Below are 13,331 nucleotides of genomic sequence, written 5' to 3'. Positions count from 1 at the left end.
ATGATATCAAATTTGGAGATGTTAATGTGAGCTCTTTGCTTTATGCAGATGATGTGATACTTCTAAATAAATCCACTACAAGTCTGCAAGATTCCCTGACTAAATTGAATATCTGTTGTAATAGATATGGTATGAAGATCAGCAATAAAAACACAAAGACAATGAAAATAGGCAGAATCACTGAAAATGTCAACTGTATTGTGAACGGAGAACCTGTGGAACAAGTAAAACATTTCAGCTACTTAGGCACGATTTTTTGTGAAGATGGTTAATTAAATATGGATGGACAAATCAACAGAATCAACAAAGCTGGTATGGCAGAAATTCAATTGAATAAATTCATATGGAATAAGAGAGAAATTAGTCGGAACACTAAATTAGCTGTTCTAAAGAAGACGGTGTTCAAACCGGTTTTAACTTATGGATCTGAGAGCTGGGTCAGAAGTAAAACACTTGACCAAAGACTAGAGACTGCAGATATGAGAGTCATGAGAAAGATTAGAGGCATGAACAGATGGCATTAATGGCAATATCATATTAAAAACGAGGATATTAGGAAAGAACTTGACATTGTCAGTATCCAGGGATGCATAAGCAGAGATAATCTCAGGTGGTATGGTCACTTAAACAGAATGGGCAAGCAAAGATTAGCAAACAAGTGTTCTCTGCCATGTTGGCAGGAAAACGACCCACAGGAAGACCAAGATATAGGTGGATTGATACGGTACAAAGTGCCTCAGACGATAGAAATATAAGATCTGATAATACTGGAGTCTTGACAAGTAACAGACTAATTTGGAGGTAAATTGTAGATAGGAATTAGTAATGATATAAATTTTTCATGTAGTACTATCATATCCTGTACACCTCTTGAGGGTACATGGCAGGAATTTGATGATAATGATGATGAAAATGCAATGACTTATCTGAATGTGAGTGGAAAAACATCTGCTATCTGGGAGAAAGGGGTTAGCAGCAGTATTGACAGCGATATGGAAGGAAAAAGGAAGTTTCATTATTATCAGGATTTTTATTTTAAATTTACAATGGGTGGTGCACAGGTTGATCATTATTGAATATGGAAACTATGTTTTGAAGATTTTAGAATTGAAAGCATTTTTGGGATCACTGAGATGTGGTTGACAGAAGAGGATATAATAACAGGAATAAAATTCACTGGGTACAGCATTTTTCGGCAGGATAGGAAGGGACAGCGTGGTGGTAGAGTACTGCTTATGATAAGTGACGACCTATGTCCTCTAAGAGTGGAGACTTTGGAAGGCAGTGACACTAATGATTTTGAAAGCATATGGTGTGAGTTAGAGGTGGGCAAGACAGGATATTTAGTGGGGTGTTGCTACAGACCTAGGAATACAGAGGGTGGGAACCAGGAAATGTTTAGACAGTTGAGTTTGGCAAGTGCAAGAAGAATGATTGTTATAGGAGATTTTAACTACAGTAGTATAAACTGTGGAGAGGAAGATGCATGTAGCAATAAAGGAATGGAATGTCTAGAATTCTTGAGGGACAAATGCCTTGTTCCCTCTATTACAACATGTAATAGAGGGAACAAGGGATTCAAGAGTTTTGGATTTGGTCATAGCATCAGAGGAGTTGATAATAACTCAGATGACATCTCTCCTACCAGTTGGAGAGAGTGACCATATGGTTTTGACTTGGATAATGAATAGACATGCAGGAGTATCAAAAAGATGGGAACGTATGTGGAATTATAAGGCAGGTGATTATAATAGTCTAAGACATTAACTTGGGGAAGTTTCATGGAAGGAGGAATTGGAAGGGCGGGATATCATTAGTGCGTGGGAAATTATGAAAGAATATTTGTTAGAAGCAATGGTAAGTTGTATACCACAAGTGAACAAGAGGACACAATTTGGAGTAAAGTGGATGACAAACAATATAAAACAGGAATTGCATGCGAAAAAGAGGCTGTGGAAGAGATATAAGGAGACAGGTGAAGAGAGATGCATGAAGAGTATAAGACACAGGCCAAAAGAGTGACTAGTATGGTAAGGAAGACGAAGCTGGAATATGAGAGGATATTAGCCCTAAGATCCAAAGAAAATCCTAGGGAATTTTTTAGATATGTGGCCAGTAGGAGGAGAAATAACTGTGGAAGAATGATATTGTAGTATAAAATTGGGAATAGAGTGACTGATGCAGAGGATATAGTAGAATTGGAGTATTTATCCTGGAGGAGTCAGTTTTAATGCTAGAAGGATAGGGCAGGTTCGAAGTTTAGAGGTACAGGAGGAGAGTGTGTTTCAAATACTGACTACTCTGGATGTCAGTAAAGCTGTGGGACTGGATGGTATTTCACCACGAGTTTTGAGAGAATGTGCTAGGGGGCTGACAGTGCCTTTGACCTGGCTTTTCAATGAAAGTCTGGAAGAGGACATAGTAGAATTATTCAATGAACACTTTATTTGAGTATTTCATCCTGGAGGAGTCAGTTTTAATGCTAGAGGGATAGGGCAGGTTCGAAGTTTAGAGGTACAGGAGGAGAGTGTGTTTCAAATACTGACTACTCTGGATGTCAGTAAAGCTGTGGGACTGAATGGTATTTCACCACGAGTTTTGATATTTTCACCACAGTGCCTTTCTGGCTTTTCAATGAAAGGAAGGAAGGTAAGATAGTGCCATTGCATAAGAGTGGTAGCAGACTGGAAGTGTCTAATTATAGGCCAGTCTGTGTGTCATCAGTAGTTGTTAAGATCTTGGAGAAAGTAGTGAGGGACCGTATACAGCTTTGGGCAGATGAGGGTAATGTTATCTGTGAGAGTCAACATGGATTTGTGAAGGGGTGCTCTTGTTTTAGCAATATGCTAGCCTTTTATGATAAAGTTACAAGACCATTAGATGAGGGAAAGGTATATACTACCTTTCCCTCATTTTCTTAGACTTAGCGAAGGCATTTGACAGGGTGCCACATGATAAGCTGATATTTAAGTTGCAGCACATGGATCTGGATGTCAGATTGGTCAACTGGATTCAGGATTGGCTGTCCGATAGATATCAGAGAGTTGTGTATAGTGGGGCAGTTTCAAGGAAGCAGAGGGTTACGTGGGGTCCCACAGGGCTCAGTACTGAGACCTACATTGTTTAACCATTATATCAATGACATTGTCAGTGGATTGCAAAGGGATATTCAGTTGTTAGCAGATGATGCGAAGCTGGGAAGGATTATTAGTAACAGTGGAGATGCGGCATCCCTGCAAGAGGATTTGAATAAGCTAGATCGATGGGTAAATAAATGGGGATGTCGGTTTAATGCAACAAAATGCAAGGTCTTGAGGTTTGAGAAACATCGATGGGACACTGCATACTCTATGGGAGGAGTTATACTGGAGGAAGTAGGGGAGACAAGAGATCTGGGTTGATGATTGATAGAAACCTGAAATTTAGGGGACATATTGCAAAGGTGGTGAAGGTAACACAGAGAATTGTTGCAATAATGAGAAGGACACTGACTTCAGAGATAAAACAGTTATCATTCCGTTGTATAAGACCCTGATCACACTATACTTGGACTACTGTTCTCAGATTTGGTACCCAGGATTTGAAGGGGATAAATGAACTGTGGAAAAAGGTACAAAGGCAGATAACAAAGATGGTTTCAGGACTGTATAATGATAGTTATGAGGATCGGCTGAGGGAATGTGGACTGCAGAGTTTGGTGGATAGAAGAAGGAGAGGTGATATGATTGAGACTTTTAAACTGTTGAGAGGTGGTTACAGGGTTGACACTGGGGAGTTCTTTCGCTTGGTTGAACAGCGGGAAGGAGTGATGACAATAGGCCATCCCTGAAAGTTATGAAAGGAAACTGTGAGCAAGAAGGTGAGGAGTGGTTTCTTTGCATGGAGGGTGGCTGAACCACAGAATGCATTGCCTGATCGAGTGGTGAGAGCGAGAACGGTGAATGAGTTTAAGGAGTGGTATGATAGACTTTGTGTTTCTTATGCAGACCTCCCCTCGATGAGTCTTGATAGACTTTGTGTTTCTTAGGAAGGACCTCCCATGAAGAGTCTTTTGACTCCATGGAGGCCTGAATAATAATAATAATAATAATCTTGTCTGTGTGCATTGTACTATTTCATTAAGTAACACTGGTCACTGTATAAGCTTCTGTCCTACATTCAGTTTTATGCTCTGTTTTGCCTTTTTATTCACAATACCTCTAATAATCAAATTAAATCAAATCTCCATACAGCACTCCCCTATCATTCATCACCTCTTTCATATAGCCGTCTTGCATTCCACTGTTCCTCATTTTTCCATGTATATCTAAAATTTTCTTCATTTCACTTGGCATAATCTCTTTCCTCATCCCCAACTTCACTTTTGTATCTTGAATCACTGCTATTCACATGTTATCATGCCATCAACAGCATTTTCTTTCTTGAGAAAAGTTTCACACACTAACTTACAATCAGTCGCACGCTTTGTTACCAGAGTGGTATGATAGACTTTGTGTTTCTTAGGAAGGACCTCCCATGATGAGTCTTTTGACTCCATGGAGGCCTGAATAATAATAATAATAATAATGCCATGTCACTGTAAGTTATGTCTCTTTTTTGATGTTAGTCTTGCAGTATCTTACTGTTAGTTGCACTCCCTCTCTCCCTTTACATTATTTCTTGCATGCTGTCTTACCATCCATCTTACTTGTTTCTGCACATACTCATGGTCTCATGTTCTCCCTTAACATTCAAAGATGGCCCATAGTCCAAAAACACATCACAGTTCTTGCACACCCACTTTTGCTCACTTTTCTTATTCAAGCTGTCCATATGGATATCCTTAATAACTCTTCATGGTACATACATTCACAGCACTGTACCATTCTTGAAAACTCCAGATTGCTTAAATTATTCATTTTTTGTAGTGATCTACATACTGACTTCACTGCAAATTTGTCTTTGATCAATGAACACACCCAAAGAAACACAGAAATTAATCACTGCACAACCTAAAACTCAAATGAACACCACATACCAATCTTAACTATCACACAATAAAATTCAATTTAAAATGATAAATATCACCACATATTAAATATAAAAACTTATCTTCCTACCATCCAAAAAGAATGGTCGACTACAATTTAGTGATTTTTTAGTATTTTGTATGCTGCCTCAACTGTCTGTGAAAACACCACCACTAGTGTTTTCACAGACAGTTGCAAACATCCATGCTCACGGTGGGATTCAAACCTGCAGCCTTTTGGCTGGAGAGTGGATACGCTAACCACTCGGCCAACCAGGCCAGCACTTAAACCAGGACGGAAATTAAAAATATGTTTTATATAAATAAAATAATTATAAATATGCATCATAATTATATCATAATTGATATTCTATAGTTATATAATACTCAATTTTAATTTAAAAAGTGAAATGCTACACTTACATCCTATGAATGTTGTAATGCTTTTGTAGGTCAAACTAAATGCTATTTGGGCATTCCTTAGCATATTATCACGTTGACCTTTCTGAACATTAATGTTTACTCCAAAGGCTGTCCTGGTAATGATATCCATTGTCAAACGCTGATAGAGGTCATGAACATTAAATTCTTTGTTAGTCTGAGCATGAGCCTCAATATTTGAAAGAAGATCTTCTATAGCCGATGTCATCATTGGTGACATCTAAGAATCAATGGTTGGTTATGAGAAAAATTTGTAAGGAAGGTTTTTATCATGAAAAATTGATTTAAAATATCATAATTACATTGAATTATTGTACATACACATATTTCAGTTACAAACACCTCATTGATTACTATGTGGTTCAAGATAGTTAATAATCTCTTAGGGTTACTATTCTCATTAATATGTAATTAATTATACAAAAATAGTAGCTGCTGCATATAATAGACAGAAAGACAAAGAGAATACAGACTGTGAAACACAGATTAAGAAATGGATGTGACAATATGAGTAGAAAATAATTATTAGTATTACTTTCAAGCCTCCATGGAGTCTGAAGGCTCATCTTTGGAGGATGAAAACTGATGACCACAATAACTATCGTACTTAGCCTTCAATACACTGGATGTTAGAGTACTCACCATCATTCCAGAAACAAATTCCACTCATTAACTACCAGCCAAGCAAAAAATTCCCCATTCTATTCCTTACTCATGACCTTTGTTTAGTTTCCAGGGATCACCTCTTGTTCTTGCATCATCCATTATCCTATGCAATAATAATTAAAATGTATCTATTTGATAGGCTCCTCTCATCAACTTACACTTCTCAGTCATATCATCTCTCCTCCTCCTCCTATTCCAAACTCTGAAGACCACATTTCCTAAACATGTCTCATACTCAATATTTCAGAGTCCTGAGACAGTCTTAGTTATTTGCCTCTGAACTCTCACTCTCCCCAATGTTTCCTTATCACCAATATTTGTGAATGAACAGAAATCCAAGTGTAAATCTCACCTCCTTATCTATACATGTCAGTATTCTTTACATTATAGCAGCAATTTTCTCGGTACCCCATTACAACTTTGGCACTGTGTCTCTTGAACTTCAGTTTCCTACCACCAAAATCCCCAGATCCTTTGCCTCCTCCATCTCCTGAAGCAAAATCCCTCCAATACAATAACCCTCTATGGCAGTGCGTCCCAAACTTATAGATGTAAAGGCCCCTTTGGAAAAATTTAAATATTTCATGGCCCCCATTGAAAAAAAATCATAATATAGACATATATTATTATAATATTTATTGTATTTATATTCAATAAAACATACATAGTGAATATTGCAAAAATCAAATGCAAATATTACATTTTTAGCATCTTACATACACATTTGACATGACACACTTTGTCTTAAAACATTTTAAATTTGTTTTCATTATTTTGTGGCCCCCTCAACAAAACTAATGGCCCCCCCAAGGGGGCCGCAGCCCACAGTTCAGGAAGTGCTGCTCTATGGCAAAACTACATAACTTTACACTTAGAAATATTGAAATGACATCCCCATTCTTCAGCACAAAACACTAACCTATTCAAATCCTCTTGTAACAACATCACATCAGAACTTCCTGCTATTGCTCTTCCTAATTTAGCATTATCAGCCAACAACTGAATATCTCCTTACACACCCTGAACAATATAATATGTAGATATATATAAATTATATGGTGGTCCCAGAATAGAACTCATTGACATCCCACTTATCACGTTCCTTTCTTGCTAGTTTAGTCAATCATCTTTGTATTCATTTGATAGCTTGGTTACAGAAATGGTTGACTGATAGGAACCAGCAAGTTGTGTGTAGTTCCATTCAAACCATCCTCAACTGCTTGAGCAAAATTCAGATATATCATTATATAAGTTTGTCAAATACACTAAGTCACCCTACAAGATTACAAAATGTCAATAAAATGCTTTAGCATCTTAGTTACATTTTAATAAATTTAGTTTAATCCTTTATCCAAGTGTGAGCAAACAAAGTTTGCACCTGAAAGTATCTTCAGGACTGAGGTAAGGTGGTATACAACACAAGGGCACTCCTTGCAAAGGTGGAGCAAGCTACCAACACCCCTATCTCAGTATCTCCCATAATGCAAAACACATCTCCTTGCGGATATGTCTAATGTTATGCATTAAGGGAAGGGCCACAACCCAGACTAGTTTTGACCTTTATTGAGGTCTCTTCAGTGGGAGCCAGGCCCAAGTGGAGATACCAGGCAGAAGCATTAGCAGGTCATCTCTACCTATAGGAGTTGCCAAATGGTGTGCCACCCTTTTTTAGCAAATTACTCTGGATTTAGAGAAAGATGTTGAAAGTTTATTTTTCACTTGGTTAGAGTATAATAAATTTAGTTTAATCCTTTATCCAAGTGTGAGCAAACAAAGTTTGCACCTGAAAGTATCTTCAGGACTGAGGTAAGGTGGTACAACACCAGGGCAACTCGTTGCAAAGGTGGAGCAAGCTACCTAAAATAAACTTTCAACATCTTTCTCTAAATCAAGAGTAATTTATTAAAAAAGGGTGGCACACCATTTGGCAACTCCTATAGGTAGAGATGACCTGCTAATGCTTCTGCCTGGTATCTCCACTTGGGCCTGGCTCCCACTGAAGAGACCTCAATAAAGGTCGAAACTAGTCTGGGTTATGGCCCTTCCCTTAATGCATAACATTAGACATATCCGCAAGGAGATGTGTTTTGCATTATGGGAGATACTGAGATAGGAGTGTTGGTATCTTGCTCCACCTTTGCAAGGAGTGCCCCAGTGTTATACCACCTTACCCCAGTCCTGAAAATACTTTCAGACGCAAACTTTGTTTGCTCACACTTGGATAAAGGATTAAACTAAATTTATTATACTCTAACCAATGAAAATTAAACTTTCAACTTAGTTACATTTTGTCCCCCTTAACAAACAAATGCTTGTTCTCAAAAAAAAAAAAATTTCATTCTTTCAATTAAGGTTTGTATTCTATCTATAACCAGCCTCTCATTAACTTTTACCACTACACTTGATATACAAACTGGCATATAAGTTTGACACTACCGAATTGGATTCTCCCTATGCAGTGGCACTATTTTTTCCCTCTTTTCACTTTTCTGGGGTTGTTTCTGTTCCCAGAGTTCTGTTAAACAACCAAGCCAAGGATATTTCCAGTTCCAGTTCACACAGCATATGCAATGATATCCCATCCAGTTCAACAGCCTTATTAACATCAAGGTTACCTAATATTCTGAACAATTCCAATTCTTGAATTGTCAGTTTCTATCCCCATTCCTATTGCTATTCAATGTCATTATTAACTTTTCTGCATGAAATACACTAAAGATATACTCACTGAACATTTTCATTATATCTTCAGCAGATGTAACTCATAATCCATCTCCAGCAATTAAAGTCAATCATCCATATTCATCCTTTCTTGTACTAGTAACAACATAACTAGAGAATTCTCTAGGATTTTGCTTTACTGCTTCAGCCAAATCTCTTATCATATCAAATTTTCTTTCCTTACTACACTTGTTACCTTCCTAGCCTGCAGCTTATACTCCAGCATGAGGAGTATAAGCTGCAGACTAGGAAAGTTGCCTTGCTGCTGACGGATATCCTGTTCTATATTTTCATCCATTACCAGGAACTTGCCAGTGAAATAACTAAACGAAATGAATCATTTAACATGTTAAAAATTGGAGAATCTCCAGAAACCAGGATTGAGTACAACAAGATAAATGCTGAAATTAAACAAAAATATAATAATATATTACAAAGAACTAGGTGGCAAGAATTTTGCCCCAACTTAAATCCCAACACTTCAGATACCAAACTTTGGAAACTGCTAATTTACAAAGAGACCTATGAAAGGCAAGTAAGACTAACATGGCAAAAGATCCAGATGGAAATATTAAAATTGGAGACAGGGAGATTGAAAATACCTTGGCCTTTCATTTTCAAAATATAAGCACACTAGAGATGAATACTAGGAAAGATCCTCAAATATCAAAACAGGCTCGACAGCAGTAAAATGCTGCAAATTCCCTGAAATATAAAAACAAATTATTCTGGGATTTACAATCTCTGAATTGAGAGATGCCGTGGAGAGACTAGATATAAATAAATCATGTGGACCAGATAACATACAAGGAATTATGATCAAACATCTTCCTTCCCGAGCCCTAGATTGGCTACTTCGCCTATACAACAATAGCCTAAAACAAGGAAAAGCTCCAAAAGAAAACAGCCACAATCATACCAATCTTAAAGCCTAACAAACTTCAAATCTAACCAAAAAGCTATAGACCAATTTCATTGACTTCAATCCCAGGCAAATTGATGGAAAAAATTATACTCTAACGTTTGAATTACTATCTAAACAAAAATAGTATACTACCACATTTTCAGGCTGCCTTTAGAAGAAATCACTAAACAACTGATCAACTTTTCTACTTAACCCAGACAATTCAAGATAACTTCCAGACTAAACCTACCAAATCCACCATTGAAGCTTTTATAGATTTAGTAATGCCTTTGACAAGATGTGGAGGCAGAAATTCTTTTTCAAACTTTGTCATATTGGAATAGAAGGGAAAGTTCTAAACTAGATTTATGACTTTCTAAGAAATAGAACAATTCAAGTTAGAATAAACAATACCTTTTCCAAGAAAGTGAAGATAAGACAGGGATTCCCTCAAGGCAGCAATATGAGCACACTCCATTTTTTTATCTACTTAAACGACTTATATAAAATTATTATTATTATTATTATTATTATTCGTGACACCTCCAAGGAGTCCGAAGACTCATCACAAGAGGACACCTATTGTACAACTCTCCGTCTCCACCACTACACCGAACCTCTACTACCAATCATTTACATCAGCGCCATCTACTGCCCACCACCACCACAGCTAGTATTTTTTATCTGTAAATTGTGTATATTCTAAAGGGCTGATTTGTCTGTATGCGGGATGAAAAACCCGAGTTTCCAAAAAAAAAAAAAAACCCTGCTACCCCTGTATAAGATTGGCTAACTCACTTTCGATTGAAAAAGTCCATATAAAGATTCTTTCCGTCATGACAAGATTCGAGCTTAGGCATTTTCCAATTGAAATAAAGAAACAAAGATATCTATGTTTGCTGATGATTTGGTCCTATTCTCACTTCACAACAACCTAGAAACAGCAGAAGATCACTTAAACAAAGCCATTGAAAGTTTATGTACATACTGTGTATGTACATAAACTACATACACAGTATGTACAGTACCAACAAATCAAAATTAACCCTACTAAATCAGAAATTTGTGTATTTATTAATAACCACCTCAGAAAGTGGAGACCAAAGATTAAGTGACACAGTCAACTAATTATATTTAATGAAAATCCCAAATACTCTGGATCCATCACTAAGCTTCAATAAACATATCAACAATGTTGCAGTCAGAGCAAAAAAGAAGAACTAAATATCATGAAAGTATCTCAGGTAAAGAGTGGGGAGCCAATGCTCTAAAACCTTAAAAGTCACATACACCTCTATTATCCGACCTATAATGGAATACGCTTCGCTTATTTGGATGCAAATATCACAAACGTCTAGACAAGCTTATAAAATTTCAGAAAAATGCAACTAGAATCATATGTGGACTAAGGAATACAACTCCTGGAAAAATAGCAGAATTTGAATCCAACCTTGTTCCTTTAAAAATTAGGTGGCAAGAAAATCTTACTAAATTTGTAGAAAAAGAGCCAACCTTGCACATCACAGAACAAGTGAACTTTTTAAAAATTGACAACCAACAAACAGAATAAAGAAAAAATCAACAATGCATGAAATCATGGAAAATAAAATTCCCTTGGATTGTCCAAATAAAATAGCCAACTATGCAGCACTTCCTCCAAATCAAGACAGGAAAAATAGTTATAAATTTTGAAATAGGGAAACATGAGAAAAAAAAACGTAAAAAACCATGAAATCTTGAGATCATTAGCTCTTACAAAAGTAATGGAATGTGGACCTGATTCAATAAAGATCTACAGAGATGGCTCCAAAAATCCAAATGGCAGATCTATGGCTCTTAAAATATAGAACTAAAAACTAAAAGGAGCATTTCATCCTAGAGGAGTCAGTTTTAATGCTAGAGGGATAGGACTGGTTCGAGGTCTAGAGGTACATGAGGAGAGTGTGTTTCAGATACTGAGTACTGTGGATGTCAGTAAAGCTGTAGGACTGGATGGTATTTCACCACGAGTTTTGAGAGAATGTGCTAGGGAATTGACAGTGCCTTTAACGTGGCTTTTCAATGAAAGTCTGGCTTTGGCAAAGGTGCCCAGGGAATGGAAGGAAAGTAAGATAGTGCCATTGCATAAGGATGGTAACAGACTGGAAGTGTCTAATTATAGGCCAGTCTGTGTGTCATCAGTAGTTGTTAAGATCTTGGAGAAAGTAGTGAGGGACCGTATACAGCATTGGGCAGATGAGGGTAATGTTATCTGTGAGAATCAACATGGATTTGTGAAAGGCCGCTCTTGTTTTAGCAATATGCTAGCCTTTTATAATAAAGTTACAAGAACATTAGATGAGGGAAAGGCATATACTACAATTTTCTTACACTTGGAGAAGGCATTTGACAGGGTGCCACATGATAATCTGATATTTAAGTTGCAGCACATGGGTCTGGATGTCAGATTGGTCAACTGGATTCAGGATTGGCTGTCTGATAGGTATCAGAGAGTTGTGTATGGTGGAGCAGTTGCCAGGAGGCAGAGGGTTACAAGTGGGATCCCACAGGGCTCAGTACTAGGACCTATATTGTTTAACCTTTATATCAATGACATAGCCAGTGGATTGCAGGTGGATATTCAGTTGTTTGCGGATGATGCGAAGCTGGGAAGGATTATTAGTAATAGTGCAGATGTGGCAGCCCTGCAAGAGGATTTAAATAAGCTAGATAGATGGGCAAATGAATGGGGGTGTCAGTTTAATGCAGCAAAATGCGGGATCTTGAGGTTTGGGAAACATCGATGGGATGCTGCATACTCTATGGGAGGAGTTATACTGGAGGAAGCAGGGGAGACAAGAGATCTGGGGTTGATGATTGATAGAAACCTGAAGTTTAGGGGACATATACTGAGTACTCTGGATGTCAGTAAAGCTGTTGGACTGGATGGTATTTCGCCATGAGTTTTGAGAGAATGTGCTAGGGAATTGACAATACCTTTAACGTGGCTTTTCAATGAAAGTCTGGCTTTGGCAAAGGTGCCCAGGGAATGGAAGGAAGGTAAGATAGTGCCATTGCATAAGGGTGGTAACAGACTGGAAGTGTCTAATTATAGGCCAGTCTGTGTGTCATCAGTAGTTGTTAAGATCTTGGAGAAAGTAGTGAGGGACCGTGTACAGCATTGGGCAGATGAGGGTAATGTTATCTGTGAGAATCAACATGGATTTGTGAAAGGACGCTCTTGTTTTAGCAATATGCTAGCCTTTTATAATAAAGTTACAAGAGCATTAGATGAGGGAAAGGCATATACTGCAATTTTCTTAGACTTGGCGAAGGCATTTGACAGGGTGCCACATGATAAGCTGATATTTAAGTTGCAGCACATGGGTCTGGATGTCAGATTGGTCAACTGGATTCAGGATTGGCTGTCTGATAGGTATCAGAGAGTTGTGTATGGTGGAGCAGTTTCCAGGAGGCAGAGGGTCACAAGTGGGGTCCCACAGGGCTCAGTACTAGGACCTATATTGTTTAACCTTTATATCAATGACATAGCCAGTGGATTGCAGGGGGATATTCAGTTGTTTGCAGATGATGCGAAGCTTGGAAGGATTA

The 13,331-nt window shown here is 37.7% G+C and overlaps 1 protein-coding gene across 1 annotated transcript in view; it reads right to left on the bottom strand.

Annotated features, from left to right (window-relative positions):
• LOC150092517 (cytochrome P450 3A8-like) overlaps window positions 1–13,331 on the bottom strand; it is a 221,061-nt gene that overhangs the window by 79,616 nt on the left and 128,114 nt on the right. Inside the window, exon 6 of the mRNA XM_090414567.1 lies at window positions 5,432–5,669. Within this exon, the coding sequence (XP_090270693.1) occupies window positions 5,432–5,669 (238 nt within the window). The remainder of the gene's footprint in view (window positions 1–5,431; window positions 5,670–13,331) is intronic.

The sequence above is a fragment of the Typopeltis vanoorti genome, chromosome 25 (assembly GCF_054136105.1).
Source record: "Typopeltis vanoorti isolate ZY-2024b chromosome 25, IOZ_Tvanoo_1.0, whole genome shotgun sequence".
Taxonomy (NCBI): Eukaryota; Metazoa; Arthropoda; class Arachnida; order Uropygi; family Thelyphonidae; genus Typopeltis; species Typopeltis vanoorti.
Note: the sequence above shows the minus strand (reverse complement) of the source record. Positions and strands in the feature narration are given on the sequence as shown.